Raw genomic sequence first — 23,540 nt, 5'->3', positions numbered from 1 at the left:
ATTTTTTAATTTCTATTCAACATTATGTAAATGTTTGTGGGGTCACACAAAGTGCAATACCATTTGAAGCATAATAACATTCTATACGTTCCCTGATTTCTTCCAACATCTTTAGATTCAGTTCAGAAGACTAAATAAATTTCAAAGCGAAGAGTTTGCTGTTACCTGTAGGGTGACACTAATTATTATGGGTTATAGCTCTTGACTGGTGAGTTCTGTATTTAGAAACGATCTTATTTTGCCACCTATGTGCTTCTTCCTCATTCCTGATAGTCTCTCCCACATTCAGAGAAATACATAGTAACATTAATTCGTTGATTGACTGCTGTGATAATCTGGAAAGATGTAAAGTGACGATTTCTTCCAGGGATTCCATCCTCGTGGCTGCGTTGAAATTCTGCGACGTTTCGATGATTGTCACTGTCATTATCTCCTCAAGAAGATGACAGTGACAATCATCGAAACGTTGCGGAATTTCAGCGCAACCACCTGGATGGAAGACCCAACTGTTTTTGCTGGTAAAATCTACATCCACATATAAACAAGCAATTACTTTCTTCTTCTTCTGAACAATTTGGATAATGAATGGTAAACGTACTGGTTGTGTCTTTGATTATCTATGATAATCAAATTAAAGAGTTTGAGCATATTAAAGCTCTAAATAATAAAATTTCAGAAAACCAATCATACATTTTCCATGAGTTCGTGTCCGCCCCAGCAGTAGACGAATATTTGAAGCGCCGGAATGGGTAGGTACATGAGGCACTTGAGACTCGAGTTTCCTTCAGGATTCTGAAAGCAAAATAATAAGGTATCAGTTCTCTCCAATTTTTAGCTTCAAAATTAAATTCAGAGTGTACAACATGAACACAAACTTCCATCATTGTTACATGTAGGTGAGGTAACCTGTGTAATGCGTACGGTCGTTTTCGTGACACGATTGATCGACAGTGTACCTTCCAGTGATACATGCGGAATAAGCGTAGCGTTGCGAAATAACGAAAATTTAATTAAGCTCTAATTCTGTTGCTGTTCCATACAGTTCCAGGAGTAATAAGGATGCTGTTTCAGTATTTTACTATGAACTTGTGCACTCCGTTACAGACACTGTATTGACTTCATTTCTGAGTGACATACCAAAATCTGTAAGGCCATAGAAAAGGCGCAACACCATTTTCCTCAAAGAACTCATGATCGGAAATGAGGAATGTATCAATATTGTGAAATATTCCTCTTTTGTTCTTGTAATGAGACAGACTAGATTTTCCACTTTCAGAACTTTAGTTAAGCTAATTTTGACAACTGCGTTTTGCATGCAAAACAGTTCAAGCTTACCACTATTATACTAACGCTCCAAGAACCCTTGAGACTGACCATCCCTGATTATCCTTCAGATACACATAATACATCCAGTATCCAAAAACAGTACATGACATTGGGGGTCCTTGATCCTACAGTCACATCGGCTGTGGACAAGGACATAGTTCAAAGTGACTTACAAAAGCTTTCTAAAATCAAATACTGCTCCAAAGATCTGGGAAGAGAATCTCTATGTTTAATTTTTCCTTGCGTATCATGACACTCCTGGTGTGACTTGCCTGCCTACTTCCTCGCTTCGATTCATCCTTATAAGCACTGAAATCTGCCGCATCCGCATTGGTTTCACATTTGTGGAACAGCCAGAAGAGAAAATCGATGTTTTTAATGAAATAGCCGGCTGGAGTGGCCGAGCGGTTCTAGGCGCTACAGTATGGAACCGCGCGACCGCTACGGTCGCAGGTTCGAATCCTGCCTCCGGCATGCATGTGTGTGATGTCCTTTGCTTAGTTAGGTTAAAGTAGTTATAAGTTCTAGGGGACTGATGACCTCAGAAGTTAAGTCCCTTAGTGCTCAGAGCCATTTGAACCTTTTTTTTTTCATGAAATTTTGAGGGCTATGGAGACCGTCCGTTAGTAGATGGTCGTAGGACCAATTACCGAGCTTATCAAGGTTGTAGTTAGCGAGTAGTTCAGTTCAGTTGAGGTTGTGAGGTACCACGAGAAGTTGAACCAGTCACACTCCCGCAGAACTGAAAGCCGGATTGCCGGAACGTTAAGCAACTTCTGGATACGCTTTAGGGAAGACTACGACGAATTCGAAGATAGCATCCGAAAAATCACTGGAATAAACTGCTTCTTGTCAGAAAGTGCAGAAGCATATGGGATATTTATTAAAGTGATCCATGTCAGCGAGGATTCGATTTTACAGATTTCGCCCGCAGAGCGATGACATTCGCGATTCTATACCGAATGGAATCCGGAACGCGGTCAAGGTAGCGGAAAAAGGGATTCAGTTCGGGGTATAGTTTTACCTCTGTCACCGCACAGGACACTGTAGAAGAGATTACTGTATTACTGTCTTGAAACTATGGTTCGTCATGTTACCGGTGACAAGAATATAGGCAAACATGAATCTCTGCACGGAGTACATTGGTCACGCGATGACCTGAATGCGTCGAAACGGACGAGGAACTGCACGGAGCACGGGGCAGAGCTTGTGGTAAATAAAACAATCGTCAGCAGTGCGTGGTGTCAGTAGCAAATATTTGTAAAGAGAGAAAAGAAACTTTAGAGTCTACAGAGGTGATGAAAAGAGAATTTTTTTTTTTACATATGTGACTAAAATTCCACAAATGTAGCGTTCTCCTGCTAGAGGTCAAGGAAGGTTTTACTGTTAACGATATTCACTGACGGTGCTCAAGCAACTGTGTGAGGAATATTGTTTTAGAGATAGTGCTGAAAAGACGCCGGTTTACATTAATACGCAACGGGCATCTCCGTGCTAATGTCTGTCTAACATGCTCAAAACAACCAGTTGTTTCACGAATTATGGATGCAGCTTCAGCTAAACCGGCAACTGGGTCTTCTAGGGCGTTTATCGATGTATCGTAAACCAAATACTTCGCCCCCCCTCCACCCCCCCCCTCCCCACACACACACACAAAATGTAATTGTGTTGTACATTTGATTCCAGAGTCAACGTTTTACATACGAAGCAGTCAAACCAACTGTGAACGTTGGCCTTAGACAAGGTCTGCCGCAAACATTTCAAGGTCCCGTTGTAGGGAGCGATATACCTGTGGTATTTGTGTCACGTAACAAAGGTATATCGTATTATTTCGTCTAACAACTCTACAAATCTACATACTTGCTTTTTCTTCATCCTGTATAAGAATCATGGTAAAAGAGCGAGACCAGAACACAACTGTCAGTTATTTATCTGTCGTGAATGGGGTTATTCGTTGCTGACTCAGCGAGATGATGGAAATGGCAGCAAACTAGCATGGGTACAAAGGGTTAACTTCCATTTACTGATGGAAATACTTCCCCAAATATGCAGTGTTTAAGATGGTATCATTGAACTGCATATACGCTGACTGTAAAATCTACATACTAAGAATTCCGCAGGTAAATGAGTCTTCATAAATACAGGGTGTTTCCCCAGAGAGTGTTCATGCATATTTTCTCTGGTGCTTCGGCAGATGTTTATCACATCTTTCATGCTACTCCCAGTTTCGACGGAAGGCGTAGGCTTCTTTCCTGATTCAAACAAAATGATTTTTAAAGCTGAATTTTACGTGCCCATTCGATATAGCGATAGCAGTCAGTCTAGTGCGATATTTGTTTTATCGATATGTGTTAACAGGGACAGTAAAACTCCATGAACTATCAGTGCTCCACCAGCAGCAGCAGATTCCCGGCCCGCGCTGACTGCTACCGTTTAACGTGCAGCCCTACTGAGCCGCTGCTGGATTATTATTATTCTTCGTGATTTACTGTCTCTGTTAAGACACGTCGATAAAACAATTATCAGGCTAGAATAATCTGAAAGCGCTCTGCAGAATGGTCACGTATCTCCGGTTTAAAAAGATTTTATCTCTAACGAGAAACAGACTGACGCCTTCTGTCGACACTAGTCTTTGGAATAATTGTTTGGGTTGACTCGAGCTATGCAAATATTTAAGTAAAAACTAGAGAAAATGTGACTGATGACTCTTAGGAGAGACAACCGATATGAGCTTTCTCAGGTACACTTCCTTTCTGATTTACCATGCTATCTAAACATCTAGGTCCACAGCTTATCTTGGTATTATGGTGATACTTCAACATTAAATTACCAAAAAATATAATCAGTTCTGTTTTAATGCTTCTTCACTTTCTTCTTGAGTTCAAAATAGAAAACATAGTGTATCGCAGAATGTGCTTAAAAATTTTAAGTGGTACACGTCACTGGGGCCTGAAGGTGGTACTCACTTATTAACATTAGCCATTTTGTTACAGCATAAACAACTTTAGTACGTGAAAAACTTGCTTATAGAGGCAAAGAGATTTTAGTTGAAAGGAACGCATAAGATATGGTCTAGTAGCGGCAATAAAACTTTATTAAATACCAGCTAGCTGAAAAGTATGTCACAATGCCCTACTCCTAAACGTGTGATACATCCAGTGTTGCTGTGATAATCTCCATATTCATAGAATAAAATTTGTCTCAACAGATAATGAAATGAAAGAAAACTTACTGTCGAACTGTTCACATAAATCACAATGAATACAGAGTAATAAATTGTAAAATGAAAGGTGATTGATGATCTATCATAAAAGTCAACTGTATGTAAGCACGAGCTAAAAGTACTTGAACAACACTGTGTCAAAACATCGTGTCTCACGAACAACAGAATTTTTTTGGAGATTGTATGACAGATGTAACGAAAATACATGGTATTGTAAACAAGTCATAAATTTGAAAACATGTCTGTGTAATAAATCATAACAAACAAATATAAAGATATTTACATTTCTTTACATGCTAGTCTAATGCATAAAAGCATGAATATAATCAGAGTGGTGAATCAGAACGTGCGCTACGTAAAACGTACAATTACATAAAAATATATTAAGCCACAAATTAGTGCATTTGTTACAAAATTGAAATATACGCATATGTAAACAGACAAACATAAACATAAGTTGAAAAAAAACCAAAACGCGTCTTTTTCTATCTTTCTGTCGTAGCGAAAACCTATCAAGCAATCTACACATTCCTGGTATAAGCTTTGGATGATTCCTCTTGTTAGTGATTAAATGAGATTTTGTAATGAACTGAAACATTCGAATTCACCATGAGATATTGATTAGAGAATTTGAAAGTGGCTGCTTGCAACTAACAGTACGGGAGGAAAGAAGAAATATTTAAGTTCTATTTTCTCGTGAGTGGTGTTTCTCGCCATATTTTTTAGGTAATCATTGATGTCTTTGATTGTTAAAATAACTTTGTTTAGAACCTCCACGACGTGACCATCAGCATGTGCCCATTTTAACTGGAACAATTTCATACTTCAGCACATCCAGTAATTCAAAACTATTAGATAAAGTATTATATGATATTATCACGTGACGATGACATATAAAACAGTGTCTACCTATGCTACAGAATAAAATTTTTCCCCTTGAGAATGGTCAGATTATGAAAATAAAATTGTGAAATACTGTAAAAATAGTTATTTTAAGAGAAGAGGTGACAATGGTGTCTTTAAAAAATTACTGAGTTCTGTTACCCAAGACAAGAATATTAGTATGCTACTACTTGTAAAATTGTGCGAATTTGACAGTTATTGTGGTGCAGAGTAGTAACGATAAATTTACAGTGAAGTCGAGTGTATTGAAAGGAGTAGATTGCAGTGAATAATAGTAATTAGCCATTAGTAACGATAAATTTGCAGTGAAGTCAAGTGTATTGAAATGAGTAGATTGTAGTGAATAACAGTAATTAGCCATGATGGTCGACCTGCCCTAGCTAACGAGAACAATTTTGTAGATATTACGAAATAAATACACCAAGCAATTTCCTAAGTACGGAATGGTTTCAATGGCTGCGAATGGATGCAAAATATAAAGACCTTGAACCGTCCTTCATGAAAAAATTTCTCATACTGCTACTGTTGTTCAGTAGCTATTGCAAGCAAACGTGGCTGTGAGTAATCTGACCAGCTCAACAATAACGTTAATTTTTGTGCTGATGAAATATAAGTAAACATGCATTACAATCTAAAGAATGGTTTGACGAGGTAGAATTTTACATGTAAACAGAATCATATTTAACAAGTAGGTTGTATATTAACAATTTTTCTTATCGTTGTTCATAAATTTCTCAATAATAGTGATACTTTTATTAAAGGGAAACTTAATCCTGCTATGCCATCTTTGAGAAGTTATTTAAATGAATAGTAAGGCAGACCGCTAATTTAGAAAAATGTGGTGAACATTTGTAAAAGTTTGATGCTGTATTAACTCTGTCTTAAGCACTTGAGGTGAAGATTTTACTGTGTTGTCGACTAGTTTGTTCATCTTTCCTTTAATCTATGGCTTAATGTTGCATATACCTTTTTTCATCTCATTTGCATATTCTGTTAACTAGTGGAAAAATCTAATCATTAATTTATTTCAAGAGCTTTTAATGTGTGTTTGTGTGTGCGCGCGCGCGCGCGCGCGTGTGTGTGTGTGTGTGTGTGTGTGTGTGTGTGTGTGTGTGTGTGTGTGTCTGTGTCTGTGTGTGTGTCGAGGTGGGAAAAGGTTGGAGGAAGAAGGTCAGAATGTAGTAGTTGTTTAACAAATTTTGTCAAAATTTTAGACTATTTTATATACTGTTGCCACACTGATCTCCTAAAAATGTAAATTTGCATCATTGTTAAAAAATGTCAACTAAACAGCAAGTTTTCCTTGCGTTGGCTTTTCTTCCGAATAAACTGGAATGAAGGGCATATCTTGCAAACGAGATTAGTAGGTGTAGCTAGCGTATTCAAATTTAGTGATTGGCGTGGGATAGTAGTCAATGCGTTCTTTATCGAACCAGCTCACGATTACCATGAAATTTAATATTTTTACTGGACACGTTACAACAGGTGGTGGAGGGCGCATGGCGCACCGGATTCCATTTCTCCTCTCCCAGTTTCATTCACGAATGGTGCATCATAAGATAGAATGTCGATAGTCTTCGAACATCTCAACGTCCGCAACTCGTGGTCTAATGGTTAGCGTTGCTACCTCTGGGTTCGATTCCCGCCGGGTTAAAGATTTTATCTGCCCAGGAATTGGGTATTTGTGTTGTTCTCATCATTTCATCATCATCATAACCATCATTTGTAACTGTGGCTAGTTAGGACTATGTAAAAAATTTGGGCTGTGTAAAAATTGGGACTGTGTACGGTCGCTGAAGACCGCGCAGTTGAGCGCGTCCCAAAATAAATATCATCATCGAACATCTCAACGATTCCAGCCGTGGTCCTTAATCCAGATGAATTTTGGATCACATAATAAGATACTTCTCTGGAACAAGGTCACTGAGAATTTGGGGCAGAAGAGTAATCTTAGTTTCCTGAGCCTTTATACTATCAGATTAAACTCGAGACGAATCGCGCATCTCTTCTTTCAGTCTTCTCTGTTTAACGATGTTGAGCGTTCGATGCCAAAGTTTACATCAAAACGCATTCCTTCTAATACCATTTATCAAGAAAGTCAATAAATATTTTCTTTTACGATAGTCTGATTTCACTAGTCGTTTCCTCTTTTTCTACCATATAAGTCATCGCTCTTAGGTGTTCATATTCCATCCGTAACTATAACGACTTTCCAGGTTGCCTCCACACGTTGTGGCAGACTGTATAACTGTTTTGAGCGAGAGGAGTACCATCAGGAGGAAATAAGAGTTTCAGTTCAATCTCGACTCAATGGTGCAGCCAAGAAATCAATTCAATTTTCGGATATGACGTACCCCTAAATCTCTCCACTTATCAAATGTTGGAAACATTCCTTCAACTGCCCACTATTTCTATTCCACTCCCTTGTCATAATTTCCATTCTGAAATTTATTATCCGTTGACGTCTGCATAAAGGCGTACGATAATCATTTAAAAGATATATTCTACAAGTGTTAATTTCTTAAAATTTTCTCAGTTCGTTCCAGATTGTGGAAAATGTTGAATAATTCCAAGGAGCACACTAACTCTGCTTCATGATTTTTGTATACTAGAAATTCTTTATTGTCTTTCATATTGTATTACAAGTAACAACCACTCTTATGAGGCAATATAAATAACCCTAACTAAATTCTAACTTGTCTTTCAACTGCACGTCATTAGAAATGCCGAATGTGGGTTTACATTCTCCTCGAGCTTCACGTCGTAAGACACTAAACGCTCACAATATTTGACAATTTTTTCCTTTGAATTCATCACACACCGCGGACGTGGAAACTAAAAACGTAATACTGCCACTTTTTTCAAAAACGTGTTTCCATAAATTTTATGTTCTCGATATTCCGGTGCATGTCCCTAGACTTGTTCTAAGTGTTAAATCATGGAGAAAATGTTTGAAAGATTCTTTATTAGAGGCTTCGTGGTTTTTTTGCAAGGCGATAATTCACTCAGGAGTTCCGTTTGCCATCCCAACGCGTGCAAACGTCTTCTTTCATTCTTAGCACGCACCTGCAACATCGTACTTAATCCAAGCGTATAAGGTATCTAAGTCAATGTGATCAACGGCTCTTATACTCATTCGGCTCAAATAGCAATTAAAAATATTACTTTGAAACGGGGGAATGGAAAAATGTCATGTATCGCAAAAAGAAAAGACCGTGACACACGTATACAATGCGTACTTGATCCCCACGTTGACCAGTAGCAAAAGAAAACTTCTTCAACAGCTCTGCGAATTTAACAGCAAATTTTGCAATGTCTGATCCTAATAACTGAGTTGTGTAAGAAACAGAAGACAGTACTGAGAGATTTTTTTTTCATTAATTTAATTTTGTTAGTCTCTCGTACAAATGTAAAAGAAATGAGAAATAGTTTTTGTTGTCTACAATTCTACTAGTTGAAATATTTCGGCGCTTGTATTATCACAAATAAAAAGTACTGCTGTTGTATTAACGAGACTTGAAGCGTAAGCTTTCTTACTGGCTTATAGAACCAGATAGTTTCCTTGTATGGCACATAGAACGTTCTTCATAAATTATTAATTTTCTAATTTTTCTGAGTATATTTTGTAGTGATGAAATGGCCAGCATAATTCAATGGTATAATAATATCTTCTTAATGTTTTTGGATACAGATAAGCTATGTACAAAAAATAGATTTTTCATTCCCTTGACAAATGTGATTTTTCACACCTAAGACTTGTTCCACGTCCACTCTTCAATAGTAGTTTCAATTTCCAGTTAATTGATGCAAGGTGGGAGATGTTCTTTGATTACTCAAAGTCAGAGAGGGTAGCCTAAGACGTAGGCGGATCATCTGTGGTTGAATGAGGGGTCTTCCAAAAAAGTACGCTGCGATACACATAAAAGCGACACATACACGCGACACTATTTTTCAACGTGTTCACCAGGTGTCTCTAAACAATGCTTGGAACGTTCTACCAACCCTTCGATTCCTCAGCGATGTACATCTCTTTTTTGCTCACGAAGTCATTGATGAACCACTGTGTGAACGTCTTCTTTCCCCCACAAACGTTCTTTCCTTTCGCCGAAAGTATTGCCTCAATATTGTCGTTTGTGGTGGATGTCAAACGCCTTCCATCCCGATCAGCATCACCCACCTCTTTGTGAGCTTGGTCAAACTGTTGGGGATATTTCACTAGGGCTGAGTGCCATATTGCATTTGGTCCATATGCTTCCAGAATTTCACGGTAAATCTTTGTGCAATTTAGGCGTTTGCCCACAAGAATTGTACTGCCCTGCGTCAACTAGCTCGCATCCTCTGATGTACCTTTTATCCGTACCGCGGCAGAACTGTGTCTGCAGTAAACATTGAATGTGTACTCTTTCCTGACAAGACGCCACTTACGTAGCCCGATGGTCTTAGCGTAAGAGACGTGTGTAACATTCTGTCTGAAATCTTAATGTATTTTGATCTGCCTACGACTAAATGTACATCTACATTTATACTCCGCAAGCTACCTAACGGTGTGTGGCGGAGGGCACTTTACTTGCCACTGTCATTTCCTTCCTTTCCTGTTCCAGTCGGGTATGGTTCGCGGGAAGAACGACACCCGGAAAGCCCCCGTGCGTGCTCGAATCTCTCTAATTTTACATTCGTGATATCCTCGGGAGGTATAAGTGGGGGAAGCAATATATTCGATACCTCATCCAGAAACGCACCCTCTCGCAACCTGGACAGCAAGCTACGCCGCGATGCAGAGCGCCTCTCTTGCAGAGTCTGCCACTCGTGTTTGCTAAACATCTCTGTAACGCTATCACGGTTACCAAATAACCATGTGACGAAACGCGCCGCTCTTCTTTGGATCTTCTCTATCTCCTCTGAAAAAACATTTCGTGGCAATCGACCTAAGCACTAGTGGGTAAAATCTTTTCTGAAAGGAAATAAAACTAACTGTTCGAGTAAATGCAAATGTGAAGAGGACAAAGGCAGCAGTTACCCGAGAAACAGTGATTGGTTAGTTTAGAAACCTTGAAGTGACCTTTAGGGTTGCCCTCCCATCCAGCACTATAAACTAAGACGAGACAAACTTTTGTGACGATCCTGGACAAGTGAAAGTAATAATGAAGCGAGGCACAAAACATCCTGAAAGGACAGTGGATAATTCTAAGTCAAGAATCAGTGTGATGATAGCAGCAGCTGCCGAAGGCTCTGTCCTCCCACCATACACAGTTTAGAGAGGGCAAAACACCTCTACGATACTTGGACAGAAGGTGCAGGTTATAATAGGAATCAAAGTGGTTGGTTTGACCAAACAATGTTTGAATCATGCTCTGTTGAAATTGTCTTGCCTTGTGCCCGGCAATTAGAGGGACCTAAGTGATTATAGGTGACAATTTCTCGACTCATCTAACGTGATTAAATTGTGCCAGGAACACGACATTAAATTTGTGCTTCTACCACCTAATTCTACTTATTTGTGTCAGGCACTTGATGTGGTCTTTCTTCGTCTTTTATAACTTGCTTGGAGAAATGTGCTAGACGATTGGAAAAGGAAGACTAGAGGACTGGTGCAAAAATCCCAATTTCCTAGATTGCTGAAATTTTTTTTGAAAATATAGCTATCACGTCCAAATCAAATGTAATATCTGGGTTCATAGAAGCAGGTGTTTTTCCTTTCTGTCCCGATAAAGTTATTTCAAAGATTTCAGAAGCTACCGATAACAATGCACATGGCACCAGCTCATCAGAAGTTTCTTGAGCAGCAGCCTTTGAAAAGCAATTGAAACAAGTTCGCTTTAATGAAACAAAAGGAAAGCCGCGCCATGCAAAGCGTTTAGCATTAGTTCCAGAAAAAGGAACTGTTATTACCGACTTCAATTAAAATGATGTTGACAGGGTTGCAAGCATGGAGTCCCTATCTGGAACTTCTAACTGTGATCTAGAACAGCACGAGTCAAATGCAAATGGTAAATGAAGAAATTGACAAGGAGGATGATAAGGATTGGCATGAATTTAAAGAAACTGACTTCACGATGGTAAAATTTCCTACGTAAAAAAAGGTTCAGGTTTTTTATTGGTAAAATTGAAAGGACCTCTAGCGACACCTAAGAAATGACATTTCTGAGAAAGAAAGTTTTTGACGGTAATGTTTAATTTTTCTTTCCCGAAATTGACGATGCAACTGGGGTAGAAAGAGCTCAGATTATTAAATAAGTTGTTCCAGAACAAAGAAGGCGAAGGGATAGACGATTATGACATTAGTAAATACCTTCCGCACTTATTATGACATACGATAACTAAAAATTAATATTTGTTTGTCAAATTTCGTGAATGCAAGTGTTTCTATAGCAAAAATTGCAAGCTTATCGTGCTTGTAAAAATTTGTTTAGTCTAGAAATTGTAAAATTTTGATGCAAATACAGTAATATATTTTATAAAAATCAGAATAGTGATCAAATTCACTCCACTGGACAACTGATTCCGTTCCTGCATATAAAATACAGCGGTGATCTTATTCGCCCCAACTGAGGAAGTTAAACCAATAATAACTGAGTTATAAACTAAAAATAATGTAATACGTGATTATATCATTACACAGGTTGTGAAATTAGCATACTGAATTTTTATTCCTATATCAGAACAGTAAATGGACGAATTTTTTTAAAAAAAACTGCCGTTTCGGATCGGATTCACCTCGTTTTACGGCCATTCACGATTCAGATGGTCGCCTCATCACACTTTCAGCCCACACACCTAGATCATACTATCCAAACCAAACAGCTAGTGAAGAAAAATGCATACTTACTAACATCAGATAGCAAATCTGTCAGAAACATGAACAACTATACTGATGCTCAAAATTAAAGCAACAAACCGCTATTTCCCCGTTCTTTGTCTGTTCACGATGTATTAATAGGAACTGTCAACAGATGTCCGTTCGATGGTGCTCTGCACGAAAGGTGGCATTCCGGTCAATTGACAACCACGTTAACGATGATGTCAGGGCATCTATCAAACGGGGCAGTGTTTTTCGGAAGAGTGGCCTTTATTGTCGAAGACCTGCTGTATGTGTACCTCTGACACGTTTTAACAGAAGGTAATGTTTAGAGTGGAGACGTCAGAATGCCACCTGGACGGGCGAACAGTGGACCAATGTTCTTTTCACGGTTGCGTCACGATTTGATCTGGAGAGTGATTCTCGATGAATTTGCATTTGGAGGGAAAGTGGAACTCGATTTCGGGACCCAAACACTGTGGAAAGAGACCGATATCGAGGAGGATCACTACTTACTATTGGGACAAGGATTATGTTGACCGCATGAACACCTCCTCATGAAATTGTATGGGTGAATCGGCAAAATTGAGCTGCTGACAGGTATCTTGACGATATCTTGGGACCACATGTGCGATTGTTGCGAGATGATGTGTGCTCAGACTTGGTACTGATGGATAATAACGTTCTACCAACTCTGCTGGAGAAATTGGCGTTATTGCCTCAACATGAGATTGATGACATCATTCACAGCTTGCCCCGTCGTCGTCATTCGTGTATTGCTGTCAGAGGTCGTCACACCCCTTACTGAGCACATTAACCAGTAATCAGAATATGTGTGCAAATCTGTTGAGTTGGAAAACATCTTTGTCTACCGTTACGCATGTTGCAGCTCTTTACGTCCTGTACTCTCTACATTGTTTCTGCTTTAGTATCACCTGTGTATACTGTTTTTCGGAAAAATAAACGCAGCCTTCAAAATTTCCATTTGTTGCCTTAATTTTGGACGCCAGTGTATATTTCGACCATTTACAGAAAACAAACATTTAGACGAAACAAAATAGGTAGCGTTTGATTCAGTACCAACAGTCCCTTTTAATTAAATACTGTGCAATATAGCTTAATATTGTCAAATTCCAACAACAATATTTTTATATAAAATTATCCTATGGTTGAGAACTTATCTGACAACAAAGCCTTGTTACTAGCTATACCATGTTGAAAAATCTCACTGAGGCTGAAAATGCGTTAGGGATCAAGATACCGTTTAGCTGCACCAAAAGTTCCAGTTTCAAAAAGAGTTATTAGTATCAGACTGTACATTGAAATTAACAACTCACAGAAATCTTTCCCCACTGATGTTTAGAACAGAAATAACGAAAAAAACAAAATGACGAAATACTATATGTTGTTCTCTCTGCGACATAGCAGAAGAAAGACTGAAGCCTACATTCAGAACCTTCAACGATCTGAAACACTGACTAAAAAATCTGTCTGAATGACTAGCGTGAGAATTATAAATAGATCCCTGCAATCTGCCTCAAACTGCTAATATCTAAGTTCGCACTAAATGTACCAGCTTACAAAGGTTGCCTGGTACAGTGTGACACACGCTGCTCCGACGCTGCACATGAACTGCGCCATGGCCACTGGACTCATCACCTGCTGCAGGAACTGCACGAACCTGCGCAGAAAGACAGGAGGCAGCACTAAACGATAAACACTCGGTAACTGTTCTTATATAAACAGGGCTTTCATGGTTTGAAGCTCAAGTGTACCCCATGCGAAATTTCAAAAATTTTAAATATTTCCAAGTGTTAATACTGACTTTTGTCCAGAATACTGGAAACACCGATGTGTCTCCGTAATTAGATAACGACGAAATATTTACCAATCTTAACAATTGTGACAATACAACAAGTATTAACATAGAGATAGATTCTCCCCTAAAATAATTGCAACCAGACAATGTTAATAGCACTATTGAGTAATATTTAGTAAAAAGAATAGTCGCTTTACTCGTTTCGGACCGATAGAACTACCTCAGAAATTACGATACAACACAGCGGTGTCTGTGTTATTCCAAGTTACGATGCAAAGTTCCTTCAGACATGCATTCAAATCAAATGGCTCTGAGCACTATGGAACTTCAGGTCTGAGGTCATCAGTCTCCCTAGAACTTAGAACTACTCAAACCTAACTAACCTCACACACATCCAAGCCCGAGGCAGGATTCGAACCTGCGACTGTATCAGTCGAGCGGTTCCGGTTTGAAGCTCTTAGAACCGCTCGGCCACCGCGGCCGGCAATGCATGCATGTTCGAAGGCACTTTGCATCGTAATTCGGAATAACACATGTATTGCAAACATCGTATTTATCCCCCGACATCGGGCAAGCGGCTTTCAAGTAAAATATCACCCCTGTATGGAAATATACATAATGGATGTAAGAGTATAGGTTGTAGACACATGACTGACGACATGTGGAATTTTGGGTCTGTACGCGAATCATACTCGAATAGCGAAATGGAAGGCAATCGCTCGCTATAAGCGGGAAATCCGGGTTCAAGTCCACGACTGCCACAAATGTTTATTCTCATCATTCTCTTATACAGCTGATGTTTGTCTGTGTTCGCAACTGTGAATAAATTTCACGTATTTCATGTACCTCAGACAGTTGTTCAAGTTTAAAATTATAGTTTCGTTCTGGTCTACGTGCGATATTCACTGCTCTTTGTTGTAGCGTAAGCTCTACATGTAGCTGGAACGGTGCTTTCATTCTCTGTATTTGAAGAAAAATAAGCTATTTAAAAATTTAATTTTCAAGAACCTTGCGTGTTTGTTCGTCATGCACGTAGCAGCGAAAATTAAGTGAGGCTATCGACATAACTAAACCCCCGTGACTGCATTAACACGGAGGACGGCGACAAGTTACCTATGGCATGGCTTCTAGCGACTCCAGCACAGCGGACCACGTGTGTTCGTCAACCGGCAGCACCACTTTACCTGTGCTTAACAGCACAAGTAGCGGCCATGAGACGACTGCCGTGCAGCTTCAAGGCTTCGCTGCAGGAAGACCTTACCCCTGGGTACAATCTGCCGATTTGCTCTCGGCCATCAGTCGACTACTAAAGTTACCTACCAGTCACTTACTACACTATCATAGGCAGTAGCCTCGATCCTATATTGGCTACCAGTCACCTACTACAGTCAGTTTCCAACCACCTACCGCAAAAGCGCAGTCAGTAGCCCACCGGAAAGCCGTCCTACTTCATAGCAGTCTAACTTCAAATTATACGTCAGTAACCATGGTATAATCGAAACAGATCGACAGATTATGGGGAAATGCATTGACCAGTATCCAGCAGCTAACCGTTCAAAGAGGAGCGTTGCATAGTTGGTCGAAACGTAGGCATTTAAGAGTTTTGGTGATTTATAACGACGTGTTCTAATATCCAAAATTATTTTACTGAAAATGACCAAACAAACCAAGTTCTGGCCCGCCGTGTTTACATAAAGAATTAACAACTTGAAAAACTACAAGCCTTTGCACAAAACCCTAGGCAGAAATCCAGCCATAATCGAACGCCAAACATTGTCCAAATTGAAACTTCCTGGTGGATTAAAACTGTGTACCGGGCCGTGATAGGAACTCGGGACCTTTGCCTTTCGCGGGTAAGTGTTCTACTAACTTAGTTACCCAAACACGATTCATGCCCCGCCCTAACAACTTTACTTCCGCTAGTATCTCGTGTCCTGCCTTCCAAACTTCATATAAACTCACCTGCGAACCAAGCGGAGGTAACACTCCGGGAAGAAGGGATATTGCTGAGACATATGGCATGGTAGAGCTCTTTCCCGTGAATGGCAAAGATCACGAGTTCGAGTCTCGGGCCGGCAGACAGTTTCAATCTGCCAGGAAGTTTCATATCAGCGCAATCTCCGCTGCAGAGTGAAAATATCATTCTGGAAATAGTCCAAATTCACAATATTGGTCACAAACAAGTGGACAGTTTTCTGTTAAGGTGTAAATACGTAGACTGAATACGAGACTGGCGTGATTCCACTGTGGGGCAGCCTTATCCCGCTCCAGAGACCGCGGGGTTAACGTAGCGTCACGTAACGCGGCGGAGGAGGACGTTTCCCCCTCCCGTTGCGGTGTGCTCACAGCCTGCTGGTCCTGTGTGGCGCCGCTAGTTAGGTAGTGCCGATATTTCAAGTCATTGTAGACAGAATGGCGGAGGATGTTGCCCTACAGCACAAGGCTATATAACTATACTATTGTGTTTATTCTAAATGCACGTAACAATGCACCTTTCCCTTTGGAACTGAGAACAATGTTTTTGTTTTCAACAAATAGCATTATTAGCAGCGTCTTGGTGCTGTTTTATTTCTTGGTAATAATTAACTTATAATACTACGTAGCCATGGTATCATCGAGTCTGTTCTGCTACAATATGTTGTGTGACATCCTTTTACAGTAAATAGTAATGACTCTAACCGCTCCTGGAATTCGACTAAAATAGGAGAAGTATCCAAAAACTAACGGGAATTTCAGCTTTTATTTTGTTTATTGGAAGGAATTTCACTTGTTCGACTACATCAGCGTTACCCCTTCAGAAAATCCCATTAGGTATTATACCCTCAGGCCAGTCCTTTACCAACAGCTGAAACACTTCTAGAACTTGATTTTTGCGAGAGCCCTTAGCCGTCTGAGCTATACTTCTTCAGTATCACCTGCACTTGTAAAATGACGGCGCTTTAAGCTTTCTTTACTCTTGGGAACAGAAAAAAGTCACATGGAGCTATGTCTGATACATGCGGAGTTGGGTCATCATTACAGTACTCCTTTTAGCCAAAAATTCGCAAACGAGAAACGAAGTGTGGGCAGATGAATTATCGTAACGTAAAAGCCATCAGTTGTTTCCCTACAAATATGGACACTTTATTCAGATTTTTTCACTAAAACGGCTCTGAACATGTAGGTAGTACTCTCTGTCGATCTTTAGACTTTGTGGCAAGAAGACATGGTAAAGTATTCCGTTAAAACGACTGAACACAATGGGCGTAACACATTTGACCGTACGTGACTGGCCTTTTTTGGTCTCGGAGATCCAGAATGCACCCGCTGGTACGACTGAGCCTTAGTTTCGATCTCATATCCGTAATCCGGCTTTTCACCCCGGTTATGACACATTTCAGTAGCTTGCTTGTACTTCGTCTAGCGTTCCCTGAGCGGCTTGCGCTCGCCGCTGTTTTTCCGAAATTCAACGATTTTCGAACGTTTATGCTCAGAACTTCCCAAACAATATCATGGAATGACTCAGTTCATACGCGAAAATCATCAGTGACTTCGCTGATTGAGATTCGGTGATCGTTCATAGCCTTATCTTTTACTTTTTTTTCCTTTTTTTATTATTATTTCAGCGCTAGTCCTCTTCTACTTCTTTGAGGTGTTTATACCACACGTAAACCGTTGTTTTACTCACAGCACACTTGCCCAATCATTATTTTACGTTTCTAAACTTCTGATGAAGTTTTTCCCGTCCTTATTAAAAAAAGTTATTAATACAAATTTTCTGACACATTTGTATACAACATAAATAATCTTCGATATCATTAAAGTAAATGTAACTTCTTTGACAGCAGATAACAGAAAGAATATCCGATATGGTTAACACTTTACAGATACTCCTCACACACATTCAACAACATAACAAGTAAAAAAAAGTCATGCGAATTGGAGTAGTACAACACGCCAAAGCCGTGCGGTTCTAGGCGCTTCAGTCTGGAACCGCTTGACCGCTACGGTCGCAGGTTGGAATCCTGCCTCGGGCATGGATGTGTGTGATGTCCTTAGGTTAGTTAGGTTTAAGTAGTTCTAAGTTCTAGGGGACTGGTGATCACAGATGTTAAGTCCCATAGTGCTCAGAGCCATTTGAGCCAACACCCCAAAGAACAAAAATTCTCGTTACCTTTTGGTACTCTATCGTCTATACAGATTATAATCGTCGAATTCGTGACTAGATTTGAGGCGAAAATTTATTAATGCAAATAGACTCATATGTACTGTAAAACTTACTTGAGAATTTCCTGATGCGTCGTGATGCAGTTTCGAAGCTCCGTGTACATCTCGTTAGACATTGGTTTCCTCTCACACGTGCCACAGTCCTCTGCTCTACAACAGTAGAGCCGCCCAAATTCTTTATCTGTTTCCTGTCCTCCGCCCAGTTTCGACAGACGAACGTTGAGAATCTGCAGCTGGGTGGCCACGTGAACCATGCTCGTCACGAAGAACATGTCCTGCCCGATACTGATGAAGCACCAGTAGAAAATCGAGTGGCACTGCACGAAATAGATGACAACGTATAGAACGAAATCGTAGCAATCAACTCCGTGGAGGGTGAAGAAAGGCAGTAGTCTCTTTTCCGAGCCGGTGGCCCAGGAGATGATGGGTATCATGTACCAGCCGAGCGCCAGGAGGTTGAGGTACGCAATGGGCCAGAAGGTGAGCCGCAGCGTCTTGCGGTGGACGGCGGTGAAGACGGCCATGAGGCTGGGAGTGGTCTCGCAATGCGGCCGCTGAATCCTGATGACGTCACGCAGCGCCGCGACGAGCCGGCTGTAGGCAGGCACGTGCGTCGAGAGGTGCGCCAGCTTGAGCACGCCGCCAACCAGAGTCATGGCGTTCATGAGCGCCTGCGTGATCTCGTGCATGTCGCCGCGCGCCGAGTAGATGAGCTGCAGCGCCATGGCGATGCTGGCCAGCTGGCTGAGGTAGACGGAGGCGACGTGCAGCGGGAACAACCGGCCGAGCCCGCGCGGCGCCGACGGCGGCCACACGCCCGCCATCTGCAGCAGCCGCACGTTGCTGCGCAGCACGTCGTCCGGAGACACGGCCGGCCGCTTACGCCCTCGTACTGACATCCGCTCCGTTGTGACCCAGTCCTGTCAACTGATATTAGTTTACATATCACCGCAGTTCATTCCTAGAGAAGCTTAAACATGGTGTTGTTGTTAGCCTGTTACTTTTCTCACTGTACAGTGTTACGAAATGATACTGAGAAACTTCGAGGGGTTGCCATGAGGGATAAATTCAGGATAGGAACCTCGGTCTGGAAACGTCGTCCAACGACACAATAGAGTGGCAAAGTTATAGGTGCCGGCGCCTATTGCTAGGACACCACTTCTACATCTACATCTACATCTACATCCATATCCATACTACGCAAGCTATCTGACGATGTGTGGTGGAGTACCTCTATCGGTTCTCCCTTCTATTCCAGTCTCGTATTGTTCGTGGAAAGAAGGATTCTCGGTATGCCTCTGTGTGGGCTCTAATCTCTCTGATTTTATCCTCATGGTCTCTTCGCGAGATATACGTAGGAGGGCGCAATATACTGCTTGACTCTTCGGTGATGGTATGTTCTCGAAACTTCAACAAAACCCCGTACCGAGCTAGTGAGCGTCTCTCCTGCAAAGTCTTTCACTGGAGTTTATCTATCATCTCCGAATGATCCTGTAACGAAGCGCGCTGCTCTCCGTTGGATCGTCTCCATCTCTTCTATCAACCCTATCTGGTACGGATCCCACACTGCTGAGCAGTATTCAAGCAGTGGGCGAACAAGCGTAGTGTAACCTACTTCCTTTGTTTTCGGATTGCATTTCCTTAGGATTCTTCCAATGAATCTCAGTCTGGCATCTTCTTTACCGACGATCAACTTTATATGGTCATAGAATTTTAAATGACTTCTAATGCGTACTCCCAGATAATTTATGGCATTAACTGCTTCCAGTTGCTGATCTGCTATATTGTAGCTAAATGATAAGGGATCTTTCTTTCTGTGTATTCGCAGCACATTACACTTGTCTACATTCAGATTCAATTGCCATTCCCTGAACCATGCGTCAATTCGCTGCAGATCTTCCTGCATTTCAATACAATTTTCCATTGTTACAACCTGTCGATATATCACAGCATCATCCGCAAAAAGCCTCAGTGAACTTCCGATGTCATCCACAAGGTCATTTATGACAGCAACGGTTCTACGACACTTCAATGCGGCACACCTGAAATCACTCTTACTTCGGAAGACTTCTCTCCATTGAGAATGGCATGCAATTTGTCTGATAGTCCATATGTTCTTACTTTGTTCATTAAACGGCTGTGGGGAACTGTATCGAACACCTTGAGGAAGTCAAGAAACACGGCATCTACTTGTGAACCCGTGTCTATGGCCCTCTGAGTCTCGTGGACGAATAGCGCGAACTGGGTTTCACACGATCGTCTTTTTCGAAACCCATGCCATTTCCTACAGAGTAGATTTCTAGTCTCCAGAAAAGTCATTATACTCGAACATAATACGTGTTCCAAAATTCAACAACTGATCGACGTTAGAGATATCGGTCTATAGTTGTGCTCATCTGTTCTACGTCCCTTCTTGAAAACGGGATGACCTGAGCCCTTTTCCAATCCTTTGGAACGCTACGCTCTTCTAGAGACCTACGGTACACTACTGCAAGAAGGGGGGCAAGTTCCTTCGCGTGCTCTGTGTAAAATCGAACTGGTATCCCATCAGGTCCAGCGGCCTTTTCTCTTTTGATCGATTTGACATAAGACCAAAATTTCTTAGGTTTTTCTGCCAAGTCAATACACAGAACTTTACTTTCCAATTAATTGAACGCCTCTCGCATAGCCGTCATCACACTAAATTTCGCTTCGCGTAGTTTTTGTTTGTCTGGAAGGCTTTGGCTATGTTTATGTTTGCTGTAGAGTTCACTTCGACAACGATGTGACTTCGTACACTGTAGGCGGAACGTCTAGCAGTGTAGTTTGTTATTCAGTGACCGCGACCGATTGCCTCGATGGACAGAGGAGAAGATGGGGTAGCTACTGCATAGCCAAGCCTTATCTCCTATGAATGCAATGCTTTGGTGCGTCGGTGGATGACGCTTCTAACAATACCACCACTTGCAAAGTAGATTAGAAATCAGATTAATAAGGCTGCTCACGCGGTATATGATCTCTTTATCGGGCAACAACAAAGTTATTGACTGTGGATGGTATCGTCAGAATGGAAATAAGGAAGTCACTGTAAAAAAAGTCATTAATTGAATGGATTCCCACGTACATTTCGTCGAAGTTGTTATGGCTCATCTTGTTGATTCTAGGGTGATTCCACTTTGACTGCTAGAATGTCCAAATCTGTATTTTAGCAATATTTGAAGACCTAACGAATACGTTTTTTTCAGGAAATTATTAATGATCAAACAATCCTAGATCAGAACAATGGTATGGTAAAAATAATTTTTGACTTGGTGTTCACGATCCACATTTTTATTAAACTTCTTTTAAATTCACATATACTTCTTCTTAATTGTCACATCATCAAGAAAACAGTTTTGTATCAATCTCCATATATTTAATTTCCACTTTAACCAGACACAAGTTTTGACTGTTCTTTTACAAAGCGAAATAACAACTTAACTTCTCCAAAGTGAAACAGAGACTGCTCTGTGCGCATTCATGCCAAAACGGTTACAAGTAAGTCAAAGATTATGACAGTCTCACAGAAATGAAAACACACAAGAACCATATCACTGTAATATATCGATACATCGAAGTAACCTATACATTAATAAAACCAAATGTGAGTATTGTCTCAAAAATATGTCTGCTACATCGCAGAAAAGCAGTATGATATTGCTGGTATCGAGAACTGGGGTTGGAGTGCCGTAATGGTCACGTAAATAAAGAACCATTATACGCTTTCGGTTGCGGGTTTCCATCTGTAGTTTATTTTTCTCCTGGAAGCCTCTAAAATATGCTTTTCGTTACAATGGACAAAAGTAAATTGTGGATGGAGAACCGTGACCAAAACCGACATCTACCATGGCAACAAAGTGTTACATTCATAGGAGACAAAGCCTGTCTATATGGTACCTAGCGACATCTTCTCCATGGCGATCGTGGCAATCAGTGGTGATCACTGAATAACAAACAACATTGCGAGACGTTCCGCCTACAGTCCGTCAGCGCAATAAGTCACGTTTGTTGCCGATAGGGTGGCCTAGTCGCAGACGTCAGTACCCGGAATTCTGACGCTCTGTAGTGTTGTTGCATGACGTTTCCAGAAAAAGGTTACTATATTCAGTTTTTTTCCTCTTGCAGTTTGTAGATACAGTTTTGTAACACCCAGTAAGTTAATGATGTGTCAACTGTTCCCTCCCATAGCCAATATCATCTACACACTGACGCTCTTCAGCTAGATCTAAGTGCAAGTCCAATAAACCTGCGACCAGCCATACAGCATGTGAATGCTAATTTGTTGCCCAATCGTAATTGATGTAAAGCACAGATTGGAAACTTAACCCACCTAAAAACTAAACGATCTTATTCCCTCACAAAAGAGTAATTACAACTGAATTGAAAGAATCTCATTCACACGTAATCCTAAAGGGCACAAAATTACCTTCTCTTCCTCACCCAAGATCTTGGGGATAATTGTGGACTGTCCCTCACACTAGATTGAACACAGAATTGCAGTCTTAAGAAGGTATCAGTATCACTACAGAAATGTAAACAAGTTTCGAATTTAAAAAGAAGCTTGACTGTAGTGGTGCTATTCTCCAAGAAATTTTGCATTAGAGCTCATATGGGTGAGAATTGGCACTGAATGCTTGTGTACGATACACATGTGATGTACGTTACTTTGGCCACATCATTTCTCCTTATGAACAGTTACCTTGGCCGATAAGTGTAGAGACTATTACAATCTATGCCTGCTCTATCGTCTTCGAATTGATTTCACTCCTTTTTATCTCCAACTGTTACACTATAATCTGAACAGCACAGCAGAAATATTTGTTCTCAACAAAGTAAAATTCTCTCTGTATCATCACATAACTCTGTCATATTCTGTACCAGGACTCTGATTTTAGAACAATCTTCCTCAAAATATGAGAGAAATTAAATTCCTTTCAAATTACAAAAGGCAGTTGGTGGCGCATTTCCTACCATGTTACTTGCCTGCAGCTTACTGTCACTGATATCTTTTCTGCCACACCGGCTCCATCCAGCATGTCTCCAGATTTCTTTCTTTAGATTGTGTTCTTTGCTAACAGCCACTGTTACTTTCATTTCGATCTTCTCTTTCTTTATCCTTTCCTCTTCCGATAATATTAAACATACTTTCGAATGTGCTAAACTGATTTATATCATTATTATTATTAGTGTTAGTGTTGTTGTTTCTATGAATGTTTTTGTGATATCACTGATACGTGTTTCCCTGACCA

At 40.6% G+C, this 23,540-nt stretch overlaps 1 protein-coding gene across 1 annotated transcript in view; it reads right to left on the bottom strand.

The window, feature by feature from the left end:
* LOC126282390 (odorant receptor 7a-like) overlaps positions 1-19,172 on the bottom strand; it is a 35,849-nt gene extending 16,677 nt beyond the window's left edge. The window contains exons 1-2 of the mRNA XM_049982047.1: positions 18,328-19,172; positions 13,830-13,929 (exon numbers count right to left, since the gene is read on the bottom strand). Of these exons, the coding sequence (XP_049838004.1) occupies positions 13,830-13,929; positions 18,328-19,172 (945 nt within the window). The remainder of the gene's footprint in view (positions 1-13,829; positions 13,930-18,327) is intronic.
* Positions 19,173-23,540: the final 4,368 nt, after the last annotated feature.

Source organism: Schistocerca gregaria, chromosome 7, assembly GCF_023897955.1.
Source record: "Schistocerca gregaria isolate iqSchGreg1 chromosome 7, iqSchGreg1.2, whole genome shotgun sequence".
NCBI classification, from domain to species: Eukaryota; Metazoa; Arthropoda; class Insecta; order Orthoptera; family Acrididae; genus Schistocerca; species Schistocerca gregaria.
The sequence above is the reverse complement of the archived record's forward strand: the minus strand, read 5'-3'. Positions and strand labels throughout refer to the sequence as shown.